A 26,871-nucleotide genomic window follows, 5' to 3' on the forward strand; every position below is an offset into this window, starting at 1 on the left:
GATTCTGCCAATCCATGACCATGGTAGGGTTTTCCATCTATTTACATCCTCTACAATTTCTTTTCTCAGTGTTTCATAGGTCTTCCTATATAGATCTCTCACCTCCTTAGCTAAATATATTCCTAAATGTTTATTTTTCTTTGATGCTATTGTGAAAGGTGTTGTGTCTTTGATTTGATTTTCAGCTTGACTGTTATTGGCATATATCAAAGCCACTGATTTGTGTGCATTGATTTTGTATCCTGAGACTTTATTGAATTCATTTATCAATTCCAGGAGTCTCTTGGTGTCCAATGGTAGCAGAAGAAGTCAAACTCTCACTCTTTGCTGATGATATGGTATTATATCTAGAAAACCCAAAGGATTCAACCAAAATAAAACTTTTAAAAAGAGTCTTTAAAGTCCTTTGACTTTGTCACATTTATCCTTAATCTAGGGCAAGGCAGAAGCAAGGTGAGGATATATTGCTCAATTCATTTCATTATTTTCTGTACGATATATTAATTTTAATTTCCGTACCAACTCTGATCAATTGATAAAGACTCCTTCATTGTTATAGTGAGAAAATTTATGTGCCTACCACTGGCTGAATGAAGAAGGATGAATGAAGCTTCGTTAGTCTGTCATGGGCATGGTAGGAACAAGAAGACTAGTACATATAAGTTAATTTTTGCAGCCATCACAGGCCTCAAGACTTGGGCATACAAAAGTGAAACTTTATTTCTGTAGTTTCATTTCTATAGTTTAATGTTATTTTTAGCTTTGAAGCTTCAGTCTACCTAATTGCAACCCAATTCTGAATTTTTCTCAATCCAATCTAATAATTTCCTAGTGACTTCCTTTGTTATTTAGCCCCATTCATTCAATTCACACTTCTTGTGGATATCATAGCTCCCTCCAAGTCCTGCTTTTAAACTCTCAAGACTTATGCAACTTCCCCCTGACGTCCCTAATATAAAAGGAGGGTTTTTTAAGTCTAGTCTCTTTTGGTCCTATGCTAGAATCTGTTGTTAACATCTGCCCTTGTGGCAGCCATTTGTTACCCTGGGATGGTTAAATAAAAGAAATTTTTTGGCATATACCCAAAGGAAAAAAGGTCATTCTGTAACAAAGACACATGTACCCGAATGTTTATAGCAGCACAATTCACAATAGCAAAGATGTGGAAACAACCCAAATGCCCATCAATACATGATTGGATTAGTAAGCTGTGGTATATGTATACCATGGAATATTACTCAGCTATAAGAAATAATGAAGATACGACATCTCTATGGTTCTCCTGGAGAGAGTTGGAACCCATTATATTAAGTGAAGTATCCCAAGAATGGAAAAACAAGCATCACATGTACTCACCAGAAAATTGGTTTCCCTGATCATCACCTAAATACACATCTGGGAACGACACCAATCGGATATCAGACTGAGGTGGGGGGTGGGGGAGGGGATGGGTGTATGCCTACCAATGAGTGCATTGCGCACCCTTTGGGGAATGGTAACGCTTGAAGGTGCTGACTTGGGAAGGGGGGGTGGGGAAGGGAGGGATTATATACCTACATGATGGGTGCAACGAGCACTATCTGGGGAACAGACACGCCTGGAGCTCTGACTTGGGGAGAAAGGCGGTACATGGGCAATGTATGTAACCTGCAATTCTGTATCCCCCATAACAATAAGATGAAATAAAAAAATAAAAAATAAAAAAATAAAAAAAAAGAAATTTAAAAATCTTCAGTATTGTATAGTAAATTCCTATATATACCTAAATCTATTTCCTAACTCTTTATTTTGTTCCACTAATTTTGTCATCTCTACTTGTGTCAAACCATAATAGCTTTTCAAAATATATACTAAAGTATATATTTCTTCTTTGATTTCTACTTTTCAAAAATATTGACAGTCCTAGCACACTTATTTCTCCATTTGAAATTTTTAAAAAGTGATAAATTTTTTCCTTTTACCAACAATTTTCATGTGTAGTGTCAAACAAGAATTAGAGGGCTTAAATTTGAATTTGGCTCTGTTCTTAGATGTGGGGTGAGACAGTTTAGATAGCTTGATTGATCAGTCGGTAGATCATCTCAACCACTCTCATGCTATATATGCTAAATGACCATATATACATATGTACATATACAAATATATAATTTGTATGCCAATTTGCATAAAACTGACATTTTTATGGTATTAAATCCTCCCATCCAAGAAATCTCGTATCTTTCTCTATACTCATACTTTTATCCTTCCTACAAACTGAACATGCTCTGTGGTCATCTAGCATTTGTTTGCCTCAAATGACAGGGAAATTACAACATAATGTAATAACCTATTGGAGAAATGCAAATTAAAACCACAACAAGATAACACCTTATGACTATCAAAATGGCCATCACTAATAAGTCAAAAAACAATAGATGTTGGCATGGATGCAATGAAAAGGGGATGCTTATACACTGTTGGTGGAAATGTAAATTAATACAACCTCTATGGAAAACTGTATGGAGATTCCTCAAAGAACTCAAAGTAGACCTACCATTCGATCCAAAATCCCACTATTGGGTATCTACCCAAAGGAAAAGTCATTATATCAAAAAGACACCTGCACCCAAATGTTTATCACAGCACAATTCACAATTGCAAAGATATGGAATCAACCTAAGTGCTCATCAACTAATGAGTGGATAAAGAAAATGTGGTATAGGTATGCCATGGAGCACTACTCAGCCTTAGAAAAGAATAAAATATCTTTGCAGCAACTTGGATGGAACTGGAGGCTTTTATCCTAAATGTAGTATCTCAGGAATAGAAAAACAAATACCACATGTTTTCATTTATAAGTGGGGGCTAAATGATGGTCATAAAGTGGTGTAATGAACACTGGAAACTAAAAAGGGAAGAGGATAGGGAGGGGGTGAGAGGGAAAAAAAAAAACTACCTATCAAGTACATTATATACTCCTCTGGTGATGGGTATACTAAAAGCCCTGACTTTGGCATTATACAAGTTATGCATGTAAAAAAAAAAAAAAAACACTTGTACACCCTAAATATATTGATATAAAAATATTTTCTTGGTCATTCTTAAACAATTTCTTTTCAAGAGAAAATTTAACAAAAGTTAATCAATTCCACAAAATCTGGATATTTTTATTGTATATATTGAAGGTGTACAACATGATGTTTTGATACACATATACATAGTAAAATGATTACTATAGTCAAGCAAATTAATATATCCATCATCTTACATAGTTAGCTTTTTTAGTGTGCTAAAGGTATCTGAAATCTCTCTTAACAAATTTATAGTAAACAATACAATACGGCTTAATTGAATTTATAGATACATTTGAGGGTATGCTCATCCTTATCATATTAAATTTTCCCATATGAGAACATAAAATTTTTCTATAAATATTTTGGTCTTTTTTTAGAGTCCACTCAGAAGCTTTTACTTTATCCCTATAGGTCTTCTAAAATATTTCACTGTTCTACTTATGTTTACCTATACTATAGCAATGAAGGAGTCTTTACCAATTGATCAGAGTTGGTATGGAAATTAAAATTAATATGTCATACAGAAAATAATGAAATGAATTGAGCGATATATCCTCACCTTGCTTCTGCCTTGCCCTAGGTTAAGGATAAATGTGACAAAATCAAAGGGCTTTAAAGACTCTTTTTAAAAGTTTTCTTTTGGTCGAATCGTTTGGGTACATTCTTTTGGGTAGATGCCCAATAATGGGATTGCTGGATGGAATGGTAGGTCTACTTGAATCTGTTTAAGGTATCTCCATATTGCTTTCCACAGGGGTTGCACTAGTTTACAGTCCCACCAGCAGTGTATGAGTGTTCCTATCTCTTTGTATCCACACCAACATGTGTTGTTTTGGGACTTTTTGATAAAGGCCATTCTCACTGGAGATAAGTGATATCTCACTGTGGTTGTGATTTGCATTTCCCTGATAATTAGAGATGTTGAGCATTTTTTCATGTTTGTTGGCCATTATTCTGTCTTATTCTGAAAAGTTTCTGTTCATGTCCTTTGCCCACTTTTTGATAGGGTTGTTTGATTTTTTGTTTGTTTGTTTGTTTGTTTATTTCAGCTTATTATGGGGGTACAAAAGTTCAGGTTATATATATTGCCCATGCCCCCCCATCCCCCCGAGTCTGAGCTTCAAGCGTGTCCATTCCCTAGACAGTGCACATTACATTCATCACATAGGTATACACCCATCCCCCCAGTCAGAACTTCAAGCGTGTCCATTCCCCAGACAGTGCGCATCGCACTCATCAAGTAGGTATACACCCATCCCCTCCCCCCAGCCTCCACCTCTGTCCCATACCCAATTGGTGTCATTCCCAAATGTGCACTTAGGAGATGATCAGGGAAACCAATTTGCTGGTGAGTACATGTGGTGCTTATTTTTCCATTCTTGGGATACTTCACTTAATAGAATGGCCACTCTTTCCAGGAGAACCAAAGAGATGCCATATCACCGTTATTTCTTATAGCTGAGTAAGACTCCATGGTATACATATACCACATTTTACTAATCCATTCATGAATTGATGTGGGAAAACTGGATAGCCACATGTAGAAGACTAAAACAGGACCCACAGCTTTCACCTCTCACAAAAATCAAAGCACGGTGGATAACAGACTTAAACCTTAGATTGTTTGATTTTTTTCTTGCTGATATTCCTGAGTTCTAAATAGATTCCAGTTATCAACCCTTTATTGGATGTGTAACATGTGAATATATTCTCCCATTCTGTAAGTTGTCTCTTTGCTCTTGTGATAGTTTCTCTGGCTGTGCAGAAGCTTTTTAATTTGATCAGGTCCCATTTATTTATCCCAGTTCTTTCACTGACTCCTTCCCATCTGGATCAGCTGTTGCTTCCCACCTTTCGGTTTTCATTTGGAATATAACACACCCTGTTTTGACTCTGCGCCAGTAAGTGCTATTTAGTAGCAAGGCAGATCACAGCCGCTGCCTACCAGCTTGGATGTGTGCACTTCTATGGTTGCACCATCTGCTGCTAGGGGGAGCTGCTAATATATTGTCCAGCGTTCTTCTACCACAGTTGGGAGGCTGCTCCTGATGAGAGGAGTTACTTGGTGAGCCTATTGTGGCCTCTTGCCAGAGTTTTTCTTCCCTAACCACGGACCCCCTGTTGGCAGCCAACCAGACGTGGAAATCCAGCCCCGAGTTATGATCCTACTGGATGACCGAAACCAGTCTGACAAGCAGAGTCACTGGGCTGTCAACTATTGGTCTGCACCAAGGCCCCGCAGATTCACGCTAGTCACACAGGGAAAGTGGCTTTTCTTGTCTCTCCCTACCTCCAGGGGTGGAGCCTACTGCTTTCCGAGTGAAAGTTGGCTAGGGGAAGGGAGCGGTGCCTCAGTCCACTGAGCGCCCCAGAGCCTCTAAATCCTACAGGTGTTAGCCTCCCATGACTGGGGAAGTATTCAAAATTCACCCTTTAAAACGGGCCTGGCTAGTTGACCATAGGTTATAGAAGGGCAGAGCTTGTCTCGAGAGTCCTTGGGCTGGAGGAAGGGAGCTGCCCAACACCATAGCGCAGGGCAGTGTCTGAGTTGCGGACCCCGAGAATGGCAACCACCTGCCCGCAGAGCGCTAGCACTGGGGACCACTGTTCAGGAGTTGGCAGGTGCCGGATTGCGGAGCTGAGTCATCTGGATGCCCTGTTGTCTCTTTTACGTCACCCTCCTGCAATCTCACACCTGTCCAGCAGGAGCTCTTGCTCTTTCTGAGGCAGCCCGAGCCGGCCTATTTGCCCGCAGCAGTTTCCAGGTTAGAGTCCCGTTTTTAGTGTTCACCTCCATTGTTCTGGACCTGCTGACTGCCAGAGGCAAGTTACCTGTCTCCTAACTCCCTCCAGTGGTAGCTCAGACCAGTCCCTCCACCACCCAGTGCAGTCCTGGTACAGAGCTCTGGGAAGTTCAAGATGCTTCTGGCTATGGTCTTCTCCACAAAGCCCAAGGTCTCCTGCCGTGATTTTGCACCGACTTCAGGCAGGTCCCTGTCTGAGTGGGGGTTGAGGTCAGTGGGAAAGCGGGACGTTCTCCTGTGGGTCGGATCCCACTGCACTCGCTGGCTACGCTCTATTCTCTGTTGTTTGTCTCACACTCTCCAGATTTCACGATCCTACCTCCCATTCACTTTTTTTTCCTGGTTGTGTGTCCCACGCTGTTTTTCTGCTGATTCACAACGCTGTTCTTGTGGGGGAGCGCTCCACTCGTGTGTAGCAGACCGAGATCTACGCCTCTTTCTCTGGGAGCAGGAATCCAGGAGGTCACCTTTACTGTGCCATTTTTCTGTCCCCCAGTGTCCTACATTTCTTATCCATAAAATGGTCTCAACAAGAACTATTGTCAGGAGTAAATGGATTATGTATATGAAGCGCTTAGACCAGTGCCTGGTTCACAGTGAGCATTTAGTCATTGTTGCTGATGTTGTCATTGTCACTGTTACTTTCCTCCTCCTTTGATAATGCCTAACGTGATCAGATGGAAGACTTGCATTTGAACATCATAAGAAGGTAAATTGAAGTTGTTTCATCCAGAGCATGAGTTTATTTTAACATTATTTAAACATAACAAGTTTACAAGCATTGTAACTCTTCATAGCTTTGCAAGGGATGCAGGGCCCAAAATCCAGAAAACAATAAAGTGTTACCTTACTCCCAGTTTGCCATTGTATCTTGAGCAACATTCACTTTAGCCACCTCATCAGAAGAGGTACCTGGGTCTTAGAGTAAGGTCCAAATTTTCTTGAGTTCCCTGGCTATAATGTCTTCTAATAATTTCCAACACTTAGTGATAGAAGCACATACTTTTTATCACATAATTTTAACAAATTTAAAGATGTCACAAGATGTCAACCAATGTACATTAAGTAATCATGGTAAAGGAAAGATAACTACATGACTAATTCTAAATCCCAAGTGCCTACCTAAATACCATGAGAAAGTGGAGATGTCTGAGGCCAGAACTTAACCTGTGTGAGGCTGATATCACCAGGGACATCCCTGGTTCCTGGCCCCCACTCCCTTTTTGCTCCTATTTCAGTAGATTTCTGAACCAGATGGGCTGATGTTCTGATCAAGATATCAACACTTTTCCTTTTAAGAGAGAACATGTTTCTCTGACTAGATAGCAGGATGAGTGTTCCTGAGAGTCTGTTTCTCTGCACCAGGAACTGTTTTGGGATCAGCTGTGGCCATGGTTACATTGAGACTGACTCAATGTGTTAAAAGGCTCCAGGCTTAATTCCCAATCACCCATCACCAAGGAGAAGCCAAAATTTTATCTCTGGACTCCATTTAATTAGGCTATCAGTAGCCAACCTGACTGGTTAATTAGCATCAAAGAAAAAGAGCCCAGAAGTTCAACAGTGAGTCTTCCCTGGAGCCTCGTTAAGAAAGCTGACGTTGGACCTGTCCCTCAGAGGCAGCTTCTGCAATGATGGTAGCTCAGAAACTTTTCTGACAACAATGTCTGAGTGAGGCATCCTGGATTTCCCCCTGGGTTGCTCTCAAGGGACCACATTCTACTTTAATTTTAGAACAGGGAAATAAGATGCCATAACGAGAACTTGCCTCTTCCCACCTGAGGCCAATCCTCCAGGGCCGCATTGGAGGGAGCTACTGAGCAACCAGTTTTAGAGTGAGAGCATTTTTAAATCAGTCTTAGTCAGAACATTTATCCTTGTGTTCTTTGAGTAACGTTGTTCTTGAGGCATACAAATCAATTCCCCATTGTTTTTGATCTCCTAATTAAAAACCTATGTAATAGTGTCTACTTTATCTCAAGTGTGGTTCTCAGCCTCCTCTGCACATTTGGAATCACCTGGGGAGCTTTTAAGAAGATCCTGATGCCAAAGCCACACCCCAGACCCATTAAATCAGAATCTCTGAGGATGCAACCCAGGAATCAGTATTTCTAAAGGTCCCAGGTGATTCCAATGAGCAGCCAAGGCTGAGAATCACTGTTTTCTTTAGAGGACCCCCATTGGCTTTGTTAGAGCCAATGTTGTGATTTTAGGGTTCAGCAAATTACTAAACTTCTTCCCCTATCTCCTAGGCATGTTTTTATCTATCATAAGTTTGGGGGGCTTTTTTTAGTTTGTTTTTCTGTGTGTGTGTGTGTGTGTGTGTGTGTGTGTATCATCATTTGATATGGAGAGAAGACACAGAGAAAGCACTTTGTTAAAAATATTTTAATGCTATTTTTCTGGTCTTCCATACTTCTATTTTCAATTTAAAAAATTTTTTATTTCAGCATACTATGCAGGTACAAATGTTTAGGTTACGTATATTGCCCTTGCCCCACCCGAGTCAGAGCTTCAAGCATGTCCATCCCCCAGATGGTGTGCACCACACCCATTAGGTGTGTATATACCCACCCCTTCCTCCCCACTCCCATCTGCCCAACACCAAATGAATGTTATTACTATATGTGCACTTAAGTGTTGATCAGTTAATACCAATTTGATGGTGAGTACATGTGGTGCTTGTTTTTCCATTCTTGGGATACTTCACTTAGTAGAATGGGTTCCAGCTCTATCCAGGATAATACAAGAGGTGCTAGATCACCATTGTTTTTTGTGACTGAGTAGAACTCCATGGTATACATATACCACAATTTATTAACCCACTCATGTATTGATGGGCACTTGGGTTGTTTGCACATCTTTGCAATTGTGAATTGTACTGCAATAACCATTCAAGTGCAGGTGTCTTTTTGATAAAATGACTTCTTTTCCATTGAGTATATAACCCAGTAGTGGGATTGCTAGATTGAACAGTAGGTTTACTTTTAGTTCTTTGAGAAATCTCCATACTGTTTTCCAGAGGGGTTGTACTAATTTGTAGTCCCACCAGCAGTGTGTAAGTGTTCCTTTCTCCCTGCATCCACACCAGCATCTATTGTTTTTAGACTTTTTAATAAAAGCCATTCTAACTGGAGTAAGGTGATATCTCACTGTGGTTTTAATTTGCATTTCCCTGATGATTAGTGATGTTGAGCACATTTTTATGTTTCTTGGCCATTTGTCTATCTTCTTTTGAAAAACTTCTGTTCATGTCTTTCACTCATTTTTTAATGGGGTTGTTTGGGTTTTTTTGTTTTTCTTGCTGATTTGTTTGAGTTCTTTGTAGATTCTGGATATTGGCCCTTTGTATAGATTGCAAATACTTTTTTACCATTCTGTAGGTTGTCTATTTGCTTCTGTTGATTAGTTCCTCAGTTGTGCAGAAGCCTTTTAATTTAATCAAGTCTCATTTATTTATTTTTGTTGTTTTTAAGAAACTGCCAAACTTTTTTCCAGACTGGCAAAAGCTTTCTTTAAATTGCCTTACATTCAGTTTTTCAAAATTTCATTAATTGGTCCAATCTACATTTATAAGTGCCTGTACTATTGTCAATCCAAAAGAGGACACAAAGAAGAAGAAAACAACCTATATCCTTCCACACGATGAGCATGTGTGTAGGGCATTACTTACATCATATTAAAATTCTTAATTAATAGACACGCCTGGAGCTCTGACTTGGGGGGTAGGTGGTACATGGGCAATGTATGTAACCTGAACTTTTGTACCCCCATAATAAGCTGAAATAAAAATAAATAAATAAAATAAAATTCTTAATTAAAATATTGTTCCAGCCCTTCCATAATTTATAGCATGGGACTCAGTAATTTGTGGGGTTTTGCTGTTAATTCTCTTTTGGGAGAGACTATACTAAGTGAGATTTTTTAACATGATCATATAACTAGTAAGGCAGGGCAGGGATTTGAACTCAGACATTAACTCCAAAGCCCATTCTCTTACCTCACATTGACTTCCTCCACTCTTCCCCAGTTCTCTGTCCTGCTAACAAACCCAATATTCCATGCTTTCTGTGCCTTCACATGTCATCATGCCAACCTCAGAATCATTCATCTCTTCCTAAAGGTTAAGAAACTCACCCAAGATTACACAGCTAGTGAGTGTAGAGCTGGAATACAAAGTAAGACAACACATTTTCAGAGCTTACCTCTTACCCTGTACACCAGAGTTCAGAAACAACTTACCACTTATCTCATACTGAGCAAATTCTTACTATTAATAACTTCTTTAAAAGTAAAAATTGTGGGTCTCCTAGAAATATACCCATATAAATATAATCAATATGATCTTTGACAAAAGAGAGAAGGCATTTGATAATAAAGAAAAGACAAACTTTTCAACAAATGTTGCTGGGAAAACTAGACATGCACATGTAAAAATAAATGAATCTAGACACAGATTTTACACCCTTCACAAATATTAATTCAAAATAGATCATAGACCTAAATGTAAAATGTAAAACAATAAAACTCTTAGAGGATAACATAATGAAAACCTAGATGACTTTGGCATAGTGATAACTTTTTAGATATAACACCAAAGACGATATCCAGAAAGAAATAATTGATAAGCTGGAATTAATTAAAATTTAAAACTACTTCTCTGGTAAAGATAGTTTCAACAGAATAAGAAGACAAGCCACAGACTGGGTGAAAATATTTGCAAAACACATACTATATAAAGGACTCCTATCTAAAATATACAAAGATTTCTTAAAACCCAACAATAAGGGGTAAATTCACACCTAATGGGTATGGTGTTCAATGTCTGGGGGGTGAGTACACTTATAGCTCTGACTTGAGTGGTGCAAAGGCAATATGTGTAACCAATGTGTTTGTACTCCTGTAATATTCTCAAATTAAAAAAAACCCCAACAATAAGAAAATGAGTAACCCCTATTGAAAAATTGGCAAAGACCTAAACACACACCACATCAAAGAAAATATACTGATGGCAAATAAACGTATGAAAAATGCCCCACATCATATGTCATTAGGGAAAAGCAAACTAAAACAACAAGATGCCACTACATAGATAATAAAAGGGCCAAAATCAAGAACAGTGGCAATATCAAATGCGGGCTAGGATGTGGAGCAACAAGAATTCTCATTCCTTGCTAGTGGGAATGCAAAATGGTATAGTCACCTTGGAAGACAGTTGACAATTGCTTACAAAACTAAACATACTCTTACCACATGGTCCAGTAATCCTGCTCTTTGGCATTTATGCAAATAAGTTTAAAACTTGTGTCCATACATAAACCTCCACAGACATTTATAGCAGCTTTATTCCTAGTTGCCAAAACTTGGGAGCAACCAAGTTTTCATTCAGTAGATAAGTGAATAAATGAACTGTGTTATATCCAGACAACAGAATATTATTCAGTGCTAAAAAGAAATGAGCTATCAAGCAATTATAAGACACAGAAGAACCCTAAATGCATATTACTAAGTGAAAGAAGTCAATCTGAAAAACCAACCATACTGTATGATTCCAACTATATGACATTCTGGAAAGGGCAAAACTACAGAGACAGTAGAAATATCAATGCTTATCACAGGTTAAGGGGAGGAGGAGATGAACAGGTGAAGCATGGAAGATTTTTATGGCAGTGAAACTATTCTGTTTGATACTATATTGGTGGACACGTGACATTACACATTTGTCAAAACCCATTAGGATGTACAACACCAAGAATGAACTCTATGTAATCTATAAAGTTGGGTGATATTGAGGTGTCAAAATAAGTTCACCAATTGTAACAAATGTGCACTTCTGGTGTGGGTGCTGATGGGGGGAAGCTGCACTTGTGTGGGAACAAAGAGAGTAACTCTTTGTACTTTATGATCAATTTTGTTGTGAAACTAAAACTCTCTAAAAAAATAAAGTCTATTTAAAAAGAAAAATAAAATATCTATCTAAAAGTTCTGATTGCTGTGCCATTTATAGATGAGGACAATGAAGGTTAGAGAGAAAAAATAACTTGTCCGAATTCACCCATTTGGTAATTAGGGAAACTGGGATTCAAATATAAGCAATCTGACTTAAGAAATTGAAGTAATAAAATGTTTAAGAAGGTAGATGAAACAAAAACAATTGAGGCTCAGAAAGGTTAAATATTTGCAAAATCTACACAGCTTGTCAGATGCAGAGCCAGCATCAGAATCTATTCCATCTGATCTCTGGCCTGAACCTCCAACTCCTTCCCCATAACTCTACACTTGCAGTTAGATACAGTCACATATGCAGACACAGAGTCTCAGGGATGTTGGGGGCCATCACTTCTCTTTCCAGATATGCACACCTAAGACTAAACACAAACATGCACAAGATTACACACATGTACATGGACTACATACATGGGCATAAACACATATGTGCATAGAGCACACATATGTGCATGAACACATCTCCACTCCTGCTAGTGCATGGCTCTAATTCCCTTCCCTGGTGTAAAAGGCTACACTCCAGAGCCTAGGCTACCCACAAAGCTCAGTAAGGGCATCAGTAATGTTCTTTCCTCCTGGAAAGACCACAGGGCCGATCGTCCCAGGGCTCTGGCATACAGAGAGGACAGGCCCCTGGGTCTCCCTTTCTGTCACCAATTCCCACTGGAGGTGGAGAAGAACCATTACCTTCCTGAGACTAGATCTGTACCTCAAGAGGCCTCCTTCCTCAGAGATTCAGAGTCTGATCTTAACCTCCTGGCAGGCCTACAAACCTCTTTAGAACTCCGAATCTCCTCTGTCAAGCCCACAGGTAGCCAGGCTGAGGGGTCTTTGGTAATAGGGACTGTGGGGTCAACATCTTCATGTACTCTTCTTCCCTTTTCCTGATTCTGTCCTCACTCCTCCAACCCAAAAGCCAGAAAACATGGTCTTTTCTTATATTTTGTCCTCTTTCTGTTTTTGATCAAGTAAACATTTGAAGTACCCACTCTGCTCAAGACACTGTCCTAGGCACTGTCTCCTGCCCTTAAAGGATGCAGCCCACATCCTGGAACACAAGACCCACAGAGTTATCTCCTCCAGGAAACTGGATCAACAGGGGGACAAAACGACAGAAAGTTAGGAAAATGCAGGGGTTAAGAGCACACACTCTGAGACTGGAAGCTACCACCATCTGGCTGGGTAACTCTAGGCAGGTCACTTGCGTTCTCTGTGCCTCACTTTTGTTATCTGTAAAAGGGGGTGTTGTAAAGACCAAATGACATAATGTAGGTAAAGTTCTAGAGCAGTGCCGGGCAATAGTAGCAAGGCATATTCAACTCATGATGAGGCAGAATTTTCTAACTCAGATCTGTTCCACAAGGGACTGGGCCACCTCCAGATATTTGAGCTCCCCACCTCTGGATTTGTGGAAATTGGACAATCACTTTCCTGGGATGCTGAAATGACAAAGGTGAAAGGCAGAGGGATCTAAAACCCCATGACGCCCAAACAAAGCTCTCTGAGAATCCACAGCCCCTCTCCTCATGTTCCCAGATACATAGTCTTTACTTTCCATGTTAAGAGCTACAGTTTTTAATAATGGCTGGTCACGGGTAAGTGAGACACCAGCAGGAATTGAAAACTTTAAAGTTTAACTCATTGAATTATTGAGAGAGAGAGGCAGAGCCAGGTATCCTGGAAACAAGTGGTTTCCAGGAGAAGAGAGGCAGAAACAAAACCTGGAAAAGAAGTTAGCTGAGAACAGCCCAGAGCTGGATAAATTGGTTCAATCATGAATCCGAGGGCCTAAGCTGCCCAGGAAAACTTTCAACCTAAACTAAGTAGGAAATGAGCAATTAGGCTGAGATACCACCTTCTCTAGAGCCAGGAAACATGAGATAAAGCTCTAATCTGACATAGGAATAAAAACAACAGGCAGAAGGAAGAGATATCAGAGAACCGAAAAGAGAAGGACCAGTCTAAAAAGGACCCTGCCGTACCCTTAAGCAGGACATAGCTCTGCAAGGGGAGGATGCACCCTATTCTGCCAGTCTGCTTGTCTAACTGCTGGCACTGAGAGGAGGGTAGACAGGGAGAAGCTGGGTTTCCAAAATCCTTTGCCCAGGAGAGACCCTAAGACCAGGTGCTGTTGCTGCAAATCAGACAGCTGTTGTTTATTCAAACCTGACAGAGCTGCAGTCCAAAGTTTCCTACAGCCTTTCCTCTCTGAAGGTAAGAAGAGAGGAAAGCATACAGCTTTGTGGAGGGAAGGCAGAAGTAGGAGTAGGAAGGAAGGAAATCAAAAGTATCTCAAGTGTGGGAGCAAAGGATGGAGAAGGAGGAGTGGCCAGCAAGGAGGCTCAAGGCACTGAGCAATAAGAGGACCTCTGTGTGCAGAGGACACCCCAGCTTTATTCTGTACTGCATGTGTGTGGTTTGGGGAAGAAGCCTGATAGAGCAGTTTAAAATACATAATTTGGAGTAAGGTGTGCCTGGGCTTGAGTCTTAGATTTTACCACTCACCAGCTCTGTGGCTCTCTGAACTTCAGTTTTCTTTCTTTTTTTTTTTTTTTTTTTTTTTTTTTTTTTTTTTTGAGACAGAGTCTCACTCTGTTGCCCAGGCTAGAGTGAGTGCCGTGGCGTCAGCCTAGCTCACAGCAACCTCAGACTCCTGAGCTCAAGCGATCCTCCTGTCTCAGCCTCCCAAGTAGCTGGGACTACAGGCATGTGCCACCATGCCCGGCTAATTTTTTTCTATATATATTTTTAGCTGTCCATATAATTTCTTTCTATTTGTAGTAGAGATGGGGTCTCGCTCTTGCTCAGGCTGGTCTCGAACTCCTGAGCTCAAACGATCCGCCCACCTCGGCCTCCCAGAGTGCTAGGATTACAGGCGTGAGCCACCGCGCCCGGCCTGAACTTCAGTTTTCTTATCTGTAAAAGGGAGAAATGAGTGTGCTTACATCATAGTGTTATTGTAAGGATAAAATGAGGCAAATGCTAAGGACAGATCCTGCCTAATACATTTTAGCTGATTTTTTTCCTAAACGGGTTAACTACTTACTTTCTGACTGTCCTTGTTCATTCAGAGGAGCAGGGGCATGGGTGATGGGAAGCTTTCCACCAGGGCACAGCCCATCCTGCATTTTTATCCAATTTGGAAAGTGCATTCTGTGCTGCCAGTTTGTGCTCCCTGGTTCCATGTGAGCTAGTGACTAAGAGAATGACCCTGCATGAGTGACGAGTGAGTAAGGAAGGAAAAACCAAGCTGAGATGACAAATGTGCACAATATAGAAATTCCAATGGAGAAAGTTGAGAAGTATAGACATAGCCTATATTTCCTGTCTGTCAAGGAAGGGAGTAAATACTCCTAAAGTGGGATGGTGTGATCTAAAAGGCTTAGAAAGACTCCCAGTCCCTCCTGGTCCTTCCCAGCCACTAACTGATGGCAAGACCCATCATTAAAATGTCATTCCTCTAGCTTATTGTGTGAGCAATAATGCTAACCACTTATACCAGGGTTTTCCAAACTCTCACTCCACTGTTATTTGAGTCTCCAAATGACAGTAGTAGATAGGGCAGAAAGTAGCATACACATGCATGGACACCGTCATCTATATGAAAGTGAAATGACTTTCCTAAGGCATGAGGAAATACACAGTGTTGTCAGATCCAGCTACATGGAAAGGAGCTAAGCTACTGCCCCTGAGTAAAAACACATAGATTTTGGAAATTCCAAGTTCAAGCCTAAGGTGATCACATAGCCCTTCACCACCAGGGCAAACTCTCTCTCAGAAGTGAGGCTGAAAGACACAGAGAAGGAAATGGGGAACGAGTGCAGAGAGTCAAATGAATACATTGCCCAAGAGTAGGGTGAAGGGCAGGTGTCTCAAATTAGAAGTACCTATTAAGATTTTCAATGATGATAAACCCCAAGTTAGCATTTCATATCTCAGAATCTATTCTACACCATAGACATGCTTTCATGAGTGCCAAATACATAGATACACAAAAATGACCATTGTAACAGTCTGTTAGGGGGGAGCATTATGGATATTATAACCCCAATTCTGTATTTAGTGTGTATATACATCTATATAAAGAAAAAAATTAAAATAAGCACGTGACTCTGTGGTTTGGGAAGTAAAATTATAGGGAAATTTCACCTTTTTAATTATAACATTAATACAAAGACTCATGTGTCTGTTAATTTTAAATGCAAATAATATAATCTTACCACAAAAATATGATAATAATATGGGGTGATGCATATGTTAATTAGCTCTATTTAGCCATTCTACAATATAAACATATTTCAAACATCATGTTGTATACCCTAAATACACTATTTTTATTTTGTCAAATAAATGATATATAACATAAAATTAAATATGGAATTTACTCCTCACTCCATCCCTGCAATCTCAATTCAGAAGGTAACCACATACACATCGCCACACACACCACGATAAACACAACATGTAAAAGAGATTATTTGCTTTACAAGAGTAGGATCATTGTATGTGCATTGTTCTGCAACTTGCTTTTGCCATCTTATAAAATACCACAAGCAGTATTTGAATAGATATAGCTTGTCAATGAATAGCTCCAGCTCTGCCATCAGACTGCCTGAATTCAAATCCCAGCTCTACCACTTACTGACTGTGGAATCTGGTAAATTATCTAACTTTGCTAAACTCTAATTTTTATTCTGTAAAATTGGAATAATTATATTGCCAATCACTTAGGATTTGGAGAAAACAAAATGATAAAAAACATGCAAAGCACCCAGCTCAGTGTGTGGCATATACTGAGTGCTAATAAATGTGTGCTAACATTAGCCATCTTATTTCTTTAGAGACTGCATGATATTGAGCAATAAAAATGTACTATATGTTTAATAATTCACCTACATGTGAATATTTAGGTTGTTTCTTCTATAACTTGTTTTGTTTGGTTGGTTGGTTTGCTTTGGTATTATAAGGAATGCTACAATAAAAATGTGTGTACATCTCTTTTGTTACAAAAGTATGACTATTTCTAAAGGATAGAGTTCTGTAAGTAGAACCATTGGATAAACAGATGCAGATTTTCCATTCCAGTGGAGACTACTAAAAATTCTATACTGATTTACACTCTTATTACCAGTGTATGTGAGGGTCTATTTCCCTTTGGATATTATTCTCAAAAATGTACTGCCAATCTGATGGGTGAAAATTTTATTTCAGTCTAATTTGTATTTTCTGATTACTAATGAGTTTGAAAATCTTGGCATATGTTTTCTTTGGTAACTGTGTTGCAGATATTTTCTTTGAGTTAATAGTTTATATTTTGGCCTTGCTTATGATCTCTTGATGTAATTTTCACATTTTGAGTGCAGTATTTTTTCACTCTTGCTTTTACATTTCATTTCTTGTTTATTTCTTGTTCCCATCCTGAGACCATAAAAATATACTCTTTGAATTTTGGCTAATACTTATTTTATGGTTTGTAATTTTTTACTTTTAGATTAGAAAGGATGAAATGTCATTATTTTGAAGTGCCTCGATACTGTCTGGATTTTATTTTTATGTGTGGGTTAAATAGAAATCTAGGCTTATCTTTTCCAAATATTCCAATTATTATAAATATCTTTTATTTAATAGTCTATCCTTTTTCCATTGCTATTAAATAAATCTTTATTATATATTAAGTTTAATATATATCATGATCTAAATACATGTATAAGTACAGGTACACAAAATTCTTTTTATTGAGCAATTTTTGGATTTTTCTGTGTGTGTCATTATCTTATTGTTTTTCATTATTCTTTGCTTTGATTTGGAGTTAGAAAAGCTTGCTGTCATTATTCTAATTTTTTCAAAATTATCTTATCTGTCCTTAGCCATTTAATATTATAGATGGATTGAAATAACTAATCTTGGTTACAGATTCTATTTCTAGTATTACTTCTATTCTAACTGGTATCCTTGGACCAAAAGATTATAATTAAAGTATCCAGATCATATTAGCCAAAGAGAAATACTTAAATAAACATTAAGCAGTTTTTTCTTTGAAGACTTAAGGAAGTCTCCCCTGAATGCTGTACATACCAAGGAGCACTGATTAATTCTGATGCTTATTTTTGTCCTATCCCAATTATCACTATCACTATGGAACTACAAGCAACAGAGAAAACTGAATGACAAAAGCTCATTCATAGGGATCCCTTGTAGGAAACCATTATTATTCTACGTGGGATCCAGAAACCACTTCCCCTGACCAAGAAAATTCAAAATCTGAGCAGTTGGTGAAGACACAACCTAAGAAGAAAATTTAAAAAGTGAAAGGCAAAGAACTCAGACAAATTAGGTCACATAAAAGTTCTCATGAATTTTCTATGGAGGACATATAGCTTCTAATTTAGAAGGCACTTTGGAGAGTTTTAACTTTTACCTTGCTGAATTTTACTATTGGTTTCTCTATAGTTTCTCAAAGTAAATATTCTTTACAAACATAACAACTGCAGTCGGCTATTCTAGAGGCTTGACGATAGAGAAGCAGCTGTCTTGATCAAATTGCCCTTCGCATCTCTCCTACGGCTTCTCCAATCCCTACCCAGGAAGTCCAGAGTCATGGAGTTAAAGAACTATAGCAGCAGCACCTCAGGCTTCATCCTCCTGGGCCTCTCCTCCAACCCTCAGCTGCAGAAGCCCCTGTTTGCCATCTTCCTCATCATGTACCTGGTCACTGTGGTAGGGAATGTGCTCATCATCCTGGCCATCCACTCTGACTCCAGACTCCATACCCCCATGTACTTCTTCCTCAGCAACTTGTCTTTCATGGATATCTGCTTCACAACAGTCATTGTGCCCAAGATGCTGGTAAATTTCTTGTCAGAGACAAAGGCTATCTCCTATGTGGGCTGTCTGGTCCAGATGTACTTCTTCATGGCCCTTGCAAACACTGACAGCTACCTACTGGCCTCCATGGCCATTGACCGGCTGGTGGCCATCTGCAAACCCTTCCACTATGATGTGGTTATGAGCCCACGGCGTTGCCTCCTCATGCTGTTGGGTTCTTGCACCATCTCCCACCTACACTCCCTGTTCCGGGTGCTACTCATGTCTCGCCTGTCTTTCTGTGCCTCCCACATCATTAAGCACTTTTTCTGTGATACCCAGCCTGTGCTAAAGCTGTCCTGCTCTGACACATCCTCCAGCCAGATTGTGGTCATGACCGAGACCCTGGCTGTCATCGTGACCCCCTTCCTGTGCATCATCTTCTCCTACCTGAGAATCATTGTCACTGTGCTCGCAATCCCCTCTGCAGCCGGGAAGTGGAAGGCCTTCTCCACCTGTGGCTCCCACCTCACTGTGGTGGTCCTGTTCTACGGCAGTGTCATCTATGTGTATTTCAGGCCCCTGTCCATGTACTCAGTGGTGAAGGACCGGGTAGCCACAGTTATGTACACGGTAGTGACACCTATGCTGAACCCTTTCATCTATAGCCTGAGGAACAAAGACATGAAGAAGGGTTTGAAGAAATTAAGAGACAGAATTCAGTCATAGAAAGAACAAATGATGGAATGTCATCACTGGGAGATGCCCTAAGACATTATCAGGTTATCCTTCCTTCCTATCCATTTTCCACAGGGCACTCAAAGAGGTCATGAGAAGTGGTGTTTGATGGCAGTAAGGTAATTGACCTGGGAGCAAAAGTCTTGGTTTGTACCAGTGACCTTGACCAAGTATATATTCCATCCCAGGCTAGGTACTGCTAGGAATCCAGATTCAGGAAAACAGCTTCTGCCATCCTCAATAAACTGGCACCCATACAGTAGAATGAACTTTTTCTATAAATAACTCTTCTATTAATATAAGCCTGACAACAGACATCACTCAAGGAGTTACCAATCCTATTAGTTTGCAGAAGTAGAAACCATGTGGGTTTGGTAGCAAACTGGGAAAGAACTCTCTGGAAGGATAACTTAAGTTCATCCTGAAAGATGGACTGATTGTGCCAGTAGAAATTTCAAGAGATGAGGAAATGTTCAGAGCATTTCACATAGTAAAACTCACCCAAGCATGTAGAAGGAATAAATATTGGAAGCTTTTTGAAAGACAGTAAAAAAAAAACAAAAAACAAAAAAAACCCCACAAAACCTCTATAACGCTTGTCCAATTTGAGAGTAAGGAGAATGAGGCTGGAAAGATAGAGGACTCTACAAGGCAGATTTACTCTCCTCACCAACATTCAAGAGCCATGACAGTGTGAATGCTCTATATTCAATTCCCTACCCATTCCCTCTTAATTCTCCTTTTCTCCACATGTGCAGCATCCTCACTGAGCTGCACTTTATATCTTGGTCAAAGCTACTATGTCAATGAGGAAAATCTAGGTTGTGCTGTGGAGACAAACAACCTCAAAATCTTAGGACCTTATAACCAAAGGTTTATTTCTCATTCTCATTGCATGTCCACCGTAGAAAAGTATGAGGGTGCTGCTCACTTTCAATGCTCAGCAACCCAAGATTATGGAGCAATAACATTGAAAACATTAATCATCACTCTGTCAGAAGTTGAGAAATAATCTTAGAGAACTTACAGTGACAGCTGAGTACTCTGTTCCACAAGTGACCCACAACACTTCTGACCAAAACTCATCGTGCAAAAGTAATCTCACAACCCAACCAAACACAGGGATCCAGGAGGCACAGTCCAACTATGTGCCTCTAAGATGCAGAGTCAGAAGTATTTGATAAACAGCACTGGTGAATATTACACAACCATGTTAACACACAAACACATCAGTCTGAATTACTTGCGTTATCAATCCTCCTTGAGTAAGTTACTGTCAACAGCAATAGTAAAAGACTTATACTCTCTTTGGAATCCCTCTGCCTCAATTATTTCAACAAGTTCTCACAACCACCACCTTCTGGGTCACAAGCTTGTTCATGGTAGGACCTGAAGTTGAATACAAGTATTTTGGCCTTAAAGATATAGCAAGAGGTGTATGACAGTCTAATGGAACACAGGGACACCAAGGCTCCAACCTCCAGTTTCCTGCCATTTCTTTCAGTAAGTCCTCCAACCTACATGGAAGTAACCAGCAAGCTAGAAAGAAATACAAGCTGTAGTAGCCTTCATATTTGCACAGCATCACCTGGGTTTTTTTCTTTTTTTCTTTTTTTTGAGACAGAGTCTCGCTGTGTTGCCCAGGCTAGAGTGAGTGCCGTAGCGTCAGCCTAGCTCACAGCAACCTCAAACTCCTGGGCTCAAGCAATCCTTCTGCCTCAGCCTCCCGAGTAGCTGAGACTACAGGCATGTGCCACCACTCCTGGCTAATTTTTTCTATATATATTTTTAGTTGGCCAGATAATTTCTTTCTATTTTTTGTAGAGATGGAGTCTCGCTCTTGCTCAGGTTGGTCTCGAACTCCTGACCTTGAGCGATCCACCGGCCTCGGCCTCCTAGAGTGCTAGGATTACAAGCGTGAGCCACCACGCCCAACCTAGCATCACTTGGTTTTTATCACTATATCCCATCAAGTATTTGGTTTGGGGATGCTGGCCTAGAAGATACGTACGTACACTTTCCACTTCCCTTAGTTATGTGCCATACTTTTCTCATGCTTAACTAGACACTTTAGAATGTGAGAGATACCTGGCATATATTAAATAAATAAAATTATTAATTACAACCTACAGTAACTTATAAAGGTAAGTCAGTCCTTTGACCTTAAGAGCTCTAATGTAACTTTTTCATTCTGACATCAGCCCCAGACTTCTTTTCCTCAGCAAAAGCATGGCCACTAAGAAATTAAGATCTTTTATGAAAAATCTTAGTTACTTCCAAAAGTTCAAACTGAAAGAAATTCTTTTTTTTTTTTTTTTTTTGAGACAGAGTCTCACTTTGTTGCCCGGGCTAGAGTGAGTGCCATGGCGTCAGCCTAGCTCACAGCAACCTCAAACTCCTGGGCTCAAGTGATCCTCCTGTCTCAGCCTCCCGAGTAGCTGGGACTACAGGCATGCACCACCATGCCCGGCTAATTTTTTCTCTATATATTTTTAGCTGTCCATATAATTTCTATCTATTTTTAGTAGAGATGGGGTCTCGCTCTTGCTCAGGCTGGTCTCGAACTCCTGAGCTCAAACGATCCGCCCACCTCGGCCTCCCAGAGGGCTAGGATTACAGGCGTGAGCCACCGCGCCCGGCCTGAAAGAAATTCTTGATAGCAAGAGTAGAAAAAGTATTATACCCCTAACCAACCAAACATCACAGCTTAGCCTAACCTACCTTAAATGTGTTCTGAACAGTTACATTAGCCTACAGTTGCCAAAAGCATCTAACACAAAGCCTGTTTTATATGAAAATGTTGAACATCTCATGGAATTAATTGAATGCTGTACCAAAGGTGAAAAACAGAAAGGTTGTATGGGCACTTGAATTACAGTTTCTGTTGAATTTGTATTCATATTGTCATAAAGTTGAGAAATCTTAAGTTGAACCACTATGAGTCCAGAGCTATCTGTTTAAGTTCACCAGTGGTAACAAACGGGCCCCTCTGGTGGGGGGTGCTGACAGCAGGTGAGTCTACCCATGTGTGGACGCAGAGGGTAGATGGGAACTGTCTGTACTTTCTGATCAATTTTGTTGGGAACCTAAAACTTCTTTCAAAAATAAAATCTATTTAAAAGGAGAAATCAAGGAAAAAAGAAAATATCCATCTAAAGCTTGTGACCACTGTGCCATTTATAGATGAGGACAATGTGAGTGACTGAGAAAAAAATAAAGTACTTGAATCTGTTTAAGGTATCTCCACATTGCTTTCCACAGGGGCTGCACTAGTTTACAGTCCCACCAGCAGTGTATGAGAGTACCTGTCTCTCCACACCCACGCCAACATGTATAGTTTTGGGACTTTTTGATAAAGGCCGTTCTCACTGGAGTTAAGTGATATCTCATTGTGGTTTTGATTTGCATTTCCCTGATGATTAGAGATGTTGAACACTTTTTCATATGTTTGTTAGCCATTTTTATATCTTCTTTTGAAAAATTTCTATTCATGTCCTTTGCCCACTTTTTGATAGGGTTGTTCGATTTTTTCTTACTGATTTTCCTGAGTTCTAAATAGATTCTTGTTATCAGTCCTTTATCTGATGTGTAGTATGCGAAAATTTTTTCCCATTCTGTAGGTTGTCTATTTACTCTTGTGACTGTTTCTTTGGCTGCGCAGAAGCTTTTTAATTTGATCAGGTCCCATTTATTTATTTTTGTTGCTGCTGTGATTGCCTTAGGGGTCTTCCTCATAAATTCTTTGCCTAGGCCAATGTCTGTAAGAGTCTTTCCTACGTTTTCTTCTAGAATTCTAATAGTTTCTGACCTAAGGTTTAAGTCTGTTAACCACCATGATTTGATTTTTGTGAGGGGTGAGAGCTGTGTGTCCTGTTTTAGTCTTCTACATGTGGATATCCAGTTTTCCCAGCACCATTTATTAAATAAGGAATCTTTTCCCCAGAGTATGTTTTTTTCTGCTTTGTCAAAGATTAGATGGCTATATGAGGATGGTTTTATATTTGGATTTTCTGTTCTGTTCCACTGGTCTGTGTCTCGGCACTTGTGCCAGTACCAGGCTGTTTTTAGAACCACAGCCTTGTAGTAAAGTTTGAAGCCTGGCAAATTAATACCTCCCATTTTGTTTTTGTTGTTTAAGATTGCTTTTGCTAAACGGGGTCTTCTCTGGTTCCATACAAAGCGTAAAATTATTTTTTCTATGTCTGTGAAAAAAGATGTTCGTAATTTAATAGGGATTGCATTGAATCTGTAGATAACTTTGGGCAGTATAGACATTTTAACAATGTTGATTCTACCGATCCATGAGCATGGTATGGTTTTCCACCTATTTACATGTTCTGCGATTTCCTTCCTCAGAGTTTCATAGTTCTCCTATAGAGGTCCTTTACCTCCTTAGTTAGATATATTCCTAGATATTTTATTTTCTTTGTTGCTATTTTGAAGGGTATTGAGTCCTTAATTTGGTTCTCCATTTGACTGTTATTGGCGTATATGAATGCCTCTGATTTGTGTGTATTGATTTTGTATCCTGAGACTTTGCTGAATTCATTGATCAATTCCAGGAGTCTCTTGGTTGAAATCTTGGGGTTTTCTAGATGTAACATCATATCATCAGCAAAGAGTGAGAGTTTGATCTCTTCTGTCCCTATTTGGACTCCCTTGATTCTGCTCTCTTGCCTGATAGCTCTTGCAAGGACTTCCAATACTATGTTGAAAAGTAATGGGGACAGTGGGCAGCCTTGTCAAACTCCTAGGCATTCATGTGTGGTTTTATGAGGGTAAATGTGGCTTTATGAGGGCTTTAGGAAGTAAATTCTCTTTTCTGAAGATTGTAGTGTTTACATTAACCATGAAGCAAACCCAAGGATTCTCTGTTGATTGTCTAACTAAGAGGGGTCCTCTTGAATTAGAAACCTTTTCAAACACTTAAAAATTCTATTTTCTGGTAATTCATTAGTTTGCAGAGTACACTCTAGCATCTGCAAGGGTTTCTTAGAAAGCTCAGAAGCTTGCTCCTTATAAATGAACAGGAATTATGATTGTTGAAGAAGAGATCTGTTTTATGTATAGTTAGTATTTATGATTAACTATTGTTTATATTGCTATTCTTATATTCTTAAATACCAATTGTGCAGAACTAAATACAATTTGGATTGAACGGTTGATAGTGTCCTCAAAACTATATTTTTGGAAAATCTGTGATTTAAAAAATTTGCACCTGCAAGCACCATACAATACACATGTATGGCAAAAACAAATTCATTTTAAATCATGCCTATGAGAAAAAGACAGCAAAAGTTTCATTTGTATGTTGCTTTATAAAGTAATTATTTGCAAAACTAAATACATTTTTTATGACCATGGTTTTGTATAAGAGAGTATAGAAAATCAATGTGCTGTTGCATTATGCTTAATCTAATAAAACCTTGAAGAAAAAGACAATATAAAAAAATAAATAAATAAATAAATAAAGTATCCAAATTTACCCATTTAGGAATTAGTGAAACTGGGATTCAAATATAAGCAGTCTGACTTAAGAAACTGAAGTAATAAAATGTTTAAGAAAGGCAGATGAAATTTTTAAAAACTGAGGCTCAGAAAGTCTAAGTATCTGCAAGCTACACAGCTTGTCAGATGCAGAGCCTGCATCAGAATCTAGTGAGTCTGAATCCAGAGCCTGTACCTTAACCACTTTCCCCCAACACTGCACCTACACCTAGATACAGTCGTACCAGTAGGCACAGAGCCTCAGGGATGTCGGGGCCATCACCTCTCCTTCCAGGTAGGTACGTATAAACCCACATACAGATATGTACAAGACTATACACATTTAAATAGAATAAATACATGTGCATAAACATATATGTGCAAGGAGCACACATATGTGTGTGAACATATCTCCAGCCTTGCTGCTGTATGACTCTAATTCCCTTCTCTGATGTAAATGGCTACACTCTGGTTCCCCACAGAGCTCAGGGAGGGCATCAGTAATGTTCTCCCCTCCTGGAAACCACATGGCCAATCGTCCCAGGGCTCTGACACATGGAGAGGACAGGCCCCTGGGTCTCCCTTTCTATCATCAATTCCCACTGGAAGTAGAGAAGAACCATTACATTCTTGAGGCTAGATCTGCATCTCAAGAGGCCTCCTTCCTTAGAGATTCAGAGCCTGATCTTAACCCCCTGGCAGGCCTTACAGACTGTTCAGGACCCTGAATCTCTTCTAACAAACCCACAGGTAGGCAGGCTGAGGGGTCTTTTGTAATAGGGACTGTGGGGTCAACATCTTCATAATCTTCGTCCCTTCTCCCGAGTCTTTGCTCCTCCATTTCAGAAGCCAAGAAACATGCACTTCCCCTACATGTTTTCCTGTCTCTCTCTCTTTGATCAAATATCAAACACTTCAAGTTCCTCCTCTATTCAAGATACTGTTCTAGTCACTGTCTCCTGCCCTTAAAGGGTGCCGTCCAAATCCAGCAACAAGAGACCCACCAAGTTATCCCCTCCAGGAAAGAGAGAGAGACAGAGCTAGGCATCTTGGAAACCAGTGATTTCCAGAAGAGAGGCAGAAACAAAATGTAGGGCAGAAGCTAACTGAGAACAGCCTAGAGGTGGATAAACTGGGCTCAGTCACAAATCTGAGTGACCTAAAGCTGTTCAGAAGAGCTTTCAACCTAAACTAAGTAGGAAATGAGCAATTAGGCTGAGATACCACCTTCTCTAGAGCCAGGAAACATGAGATAAAGCTCTAATCTGACATAGGAATAAAAACAACAGGCAGAAGGAAGAGATATCAGAGAACCAAAAAGAGAAGGACCAGTCTAAAAAGGACCCTGCCGTACCCTTAAGCAGGACATAGCTCTGCAAGGGGAGGATGCACCCTATTCTGCCAATCTGCTTGTCTAACTGCTGATGCTGAGAGGAGGGTAGACAGGGAGAAGCTGGGTTTCCAAAATCCTTTGCCCAGGAGAGACCCTAAGACCAGGTGCTGTTGCTGCAAATCAGACAGCTGTTGTTTATTCAAACCTGACAGAGCTGCGGTCCAAAGTTTCCTACAGCCTTTCCTCTCTGAAGGCAAGAAGACAGGAAAGCATATGGCTTTGTGGAGTGGGAAGGAAGGAAATCAAAAGGATCCCCAGTGTGGGAGCAAAGGATGGAGAAGGAGGAGTGCCCAGCAAGGAGGCCCAAGGCACCAAGGGGGTGGGGGGACAAGGGCAATATATGTAACCTAAACTTATGTACCCCCATAATATGCTGAAATAAAAAAAAAAAAGAATTCTACTCAGTGCAGGTAATTCTATATATAAGGTGTACCAAAAAATAAGATGTTTTTAATAAGAAAAATTATAAAAAAACAGAATGTGTTCTTATTAAACTATATATAACTTTGTCTAATTCAGAGGTTATTTAAAGTTTGAATCAAAATAAATTTAGAAAGAAAATAAAAACAAAATTCCACTTTTAAAT

General features: G+C 39.7%; 1 protein-coding gene across 1 annotated transcript; it reads left to right on the forward strand.

Annotated features, from left to right (window-relative positions):
* Positions 1-12,605: 12,605 nt before the first annotated feature.
* Positions 12,606-19,396, forward strand: LOC138387553 (olfactory receptor 1L4). Its single transcript, XM_069474641.1, has 2 exons — positions 12,606-12,674; positions 18,448-19,396. Exon 2 carries the CDS (start codon positions 18,461-18,463, stop codon positions 19,394-19,396), a length of 936 nt encoding a protein of 311 aa, XP_069330742.1. The 5' UTR covers positions 12,606-12,674; positions 18,448-18,460.
* Positions 19,397-26,871: the final 7,475 nt, after the last annotated feature.

This window comes from Eulemur rufifrons, chromosome 7, assembly GCF_041146395.1.
Source record: "Eulemur rufifrons isolate Redbay chromosome 7, OSU_ERuf_1, whole genome shotgun sequence".
Taxonomy (NCBI): domain Eukaryota; kingdom Metazoa; phylum Chordata; class Mammalia; order Primates; family Lemuridae; genus Eulemur; species Eulemur rufifrons.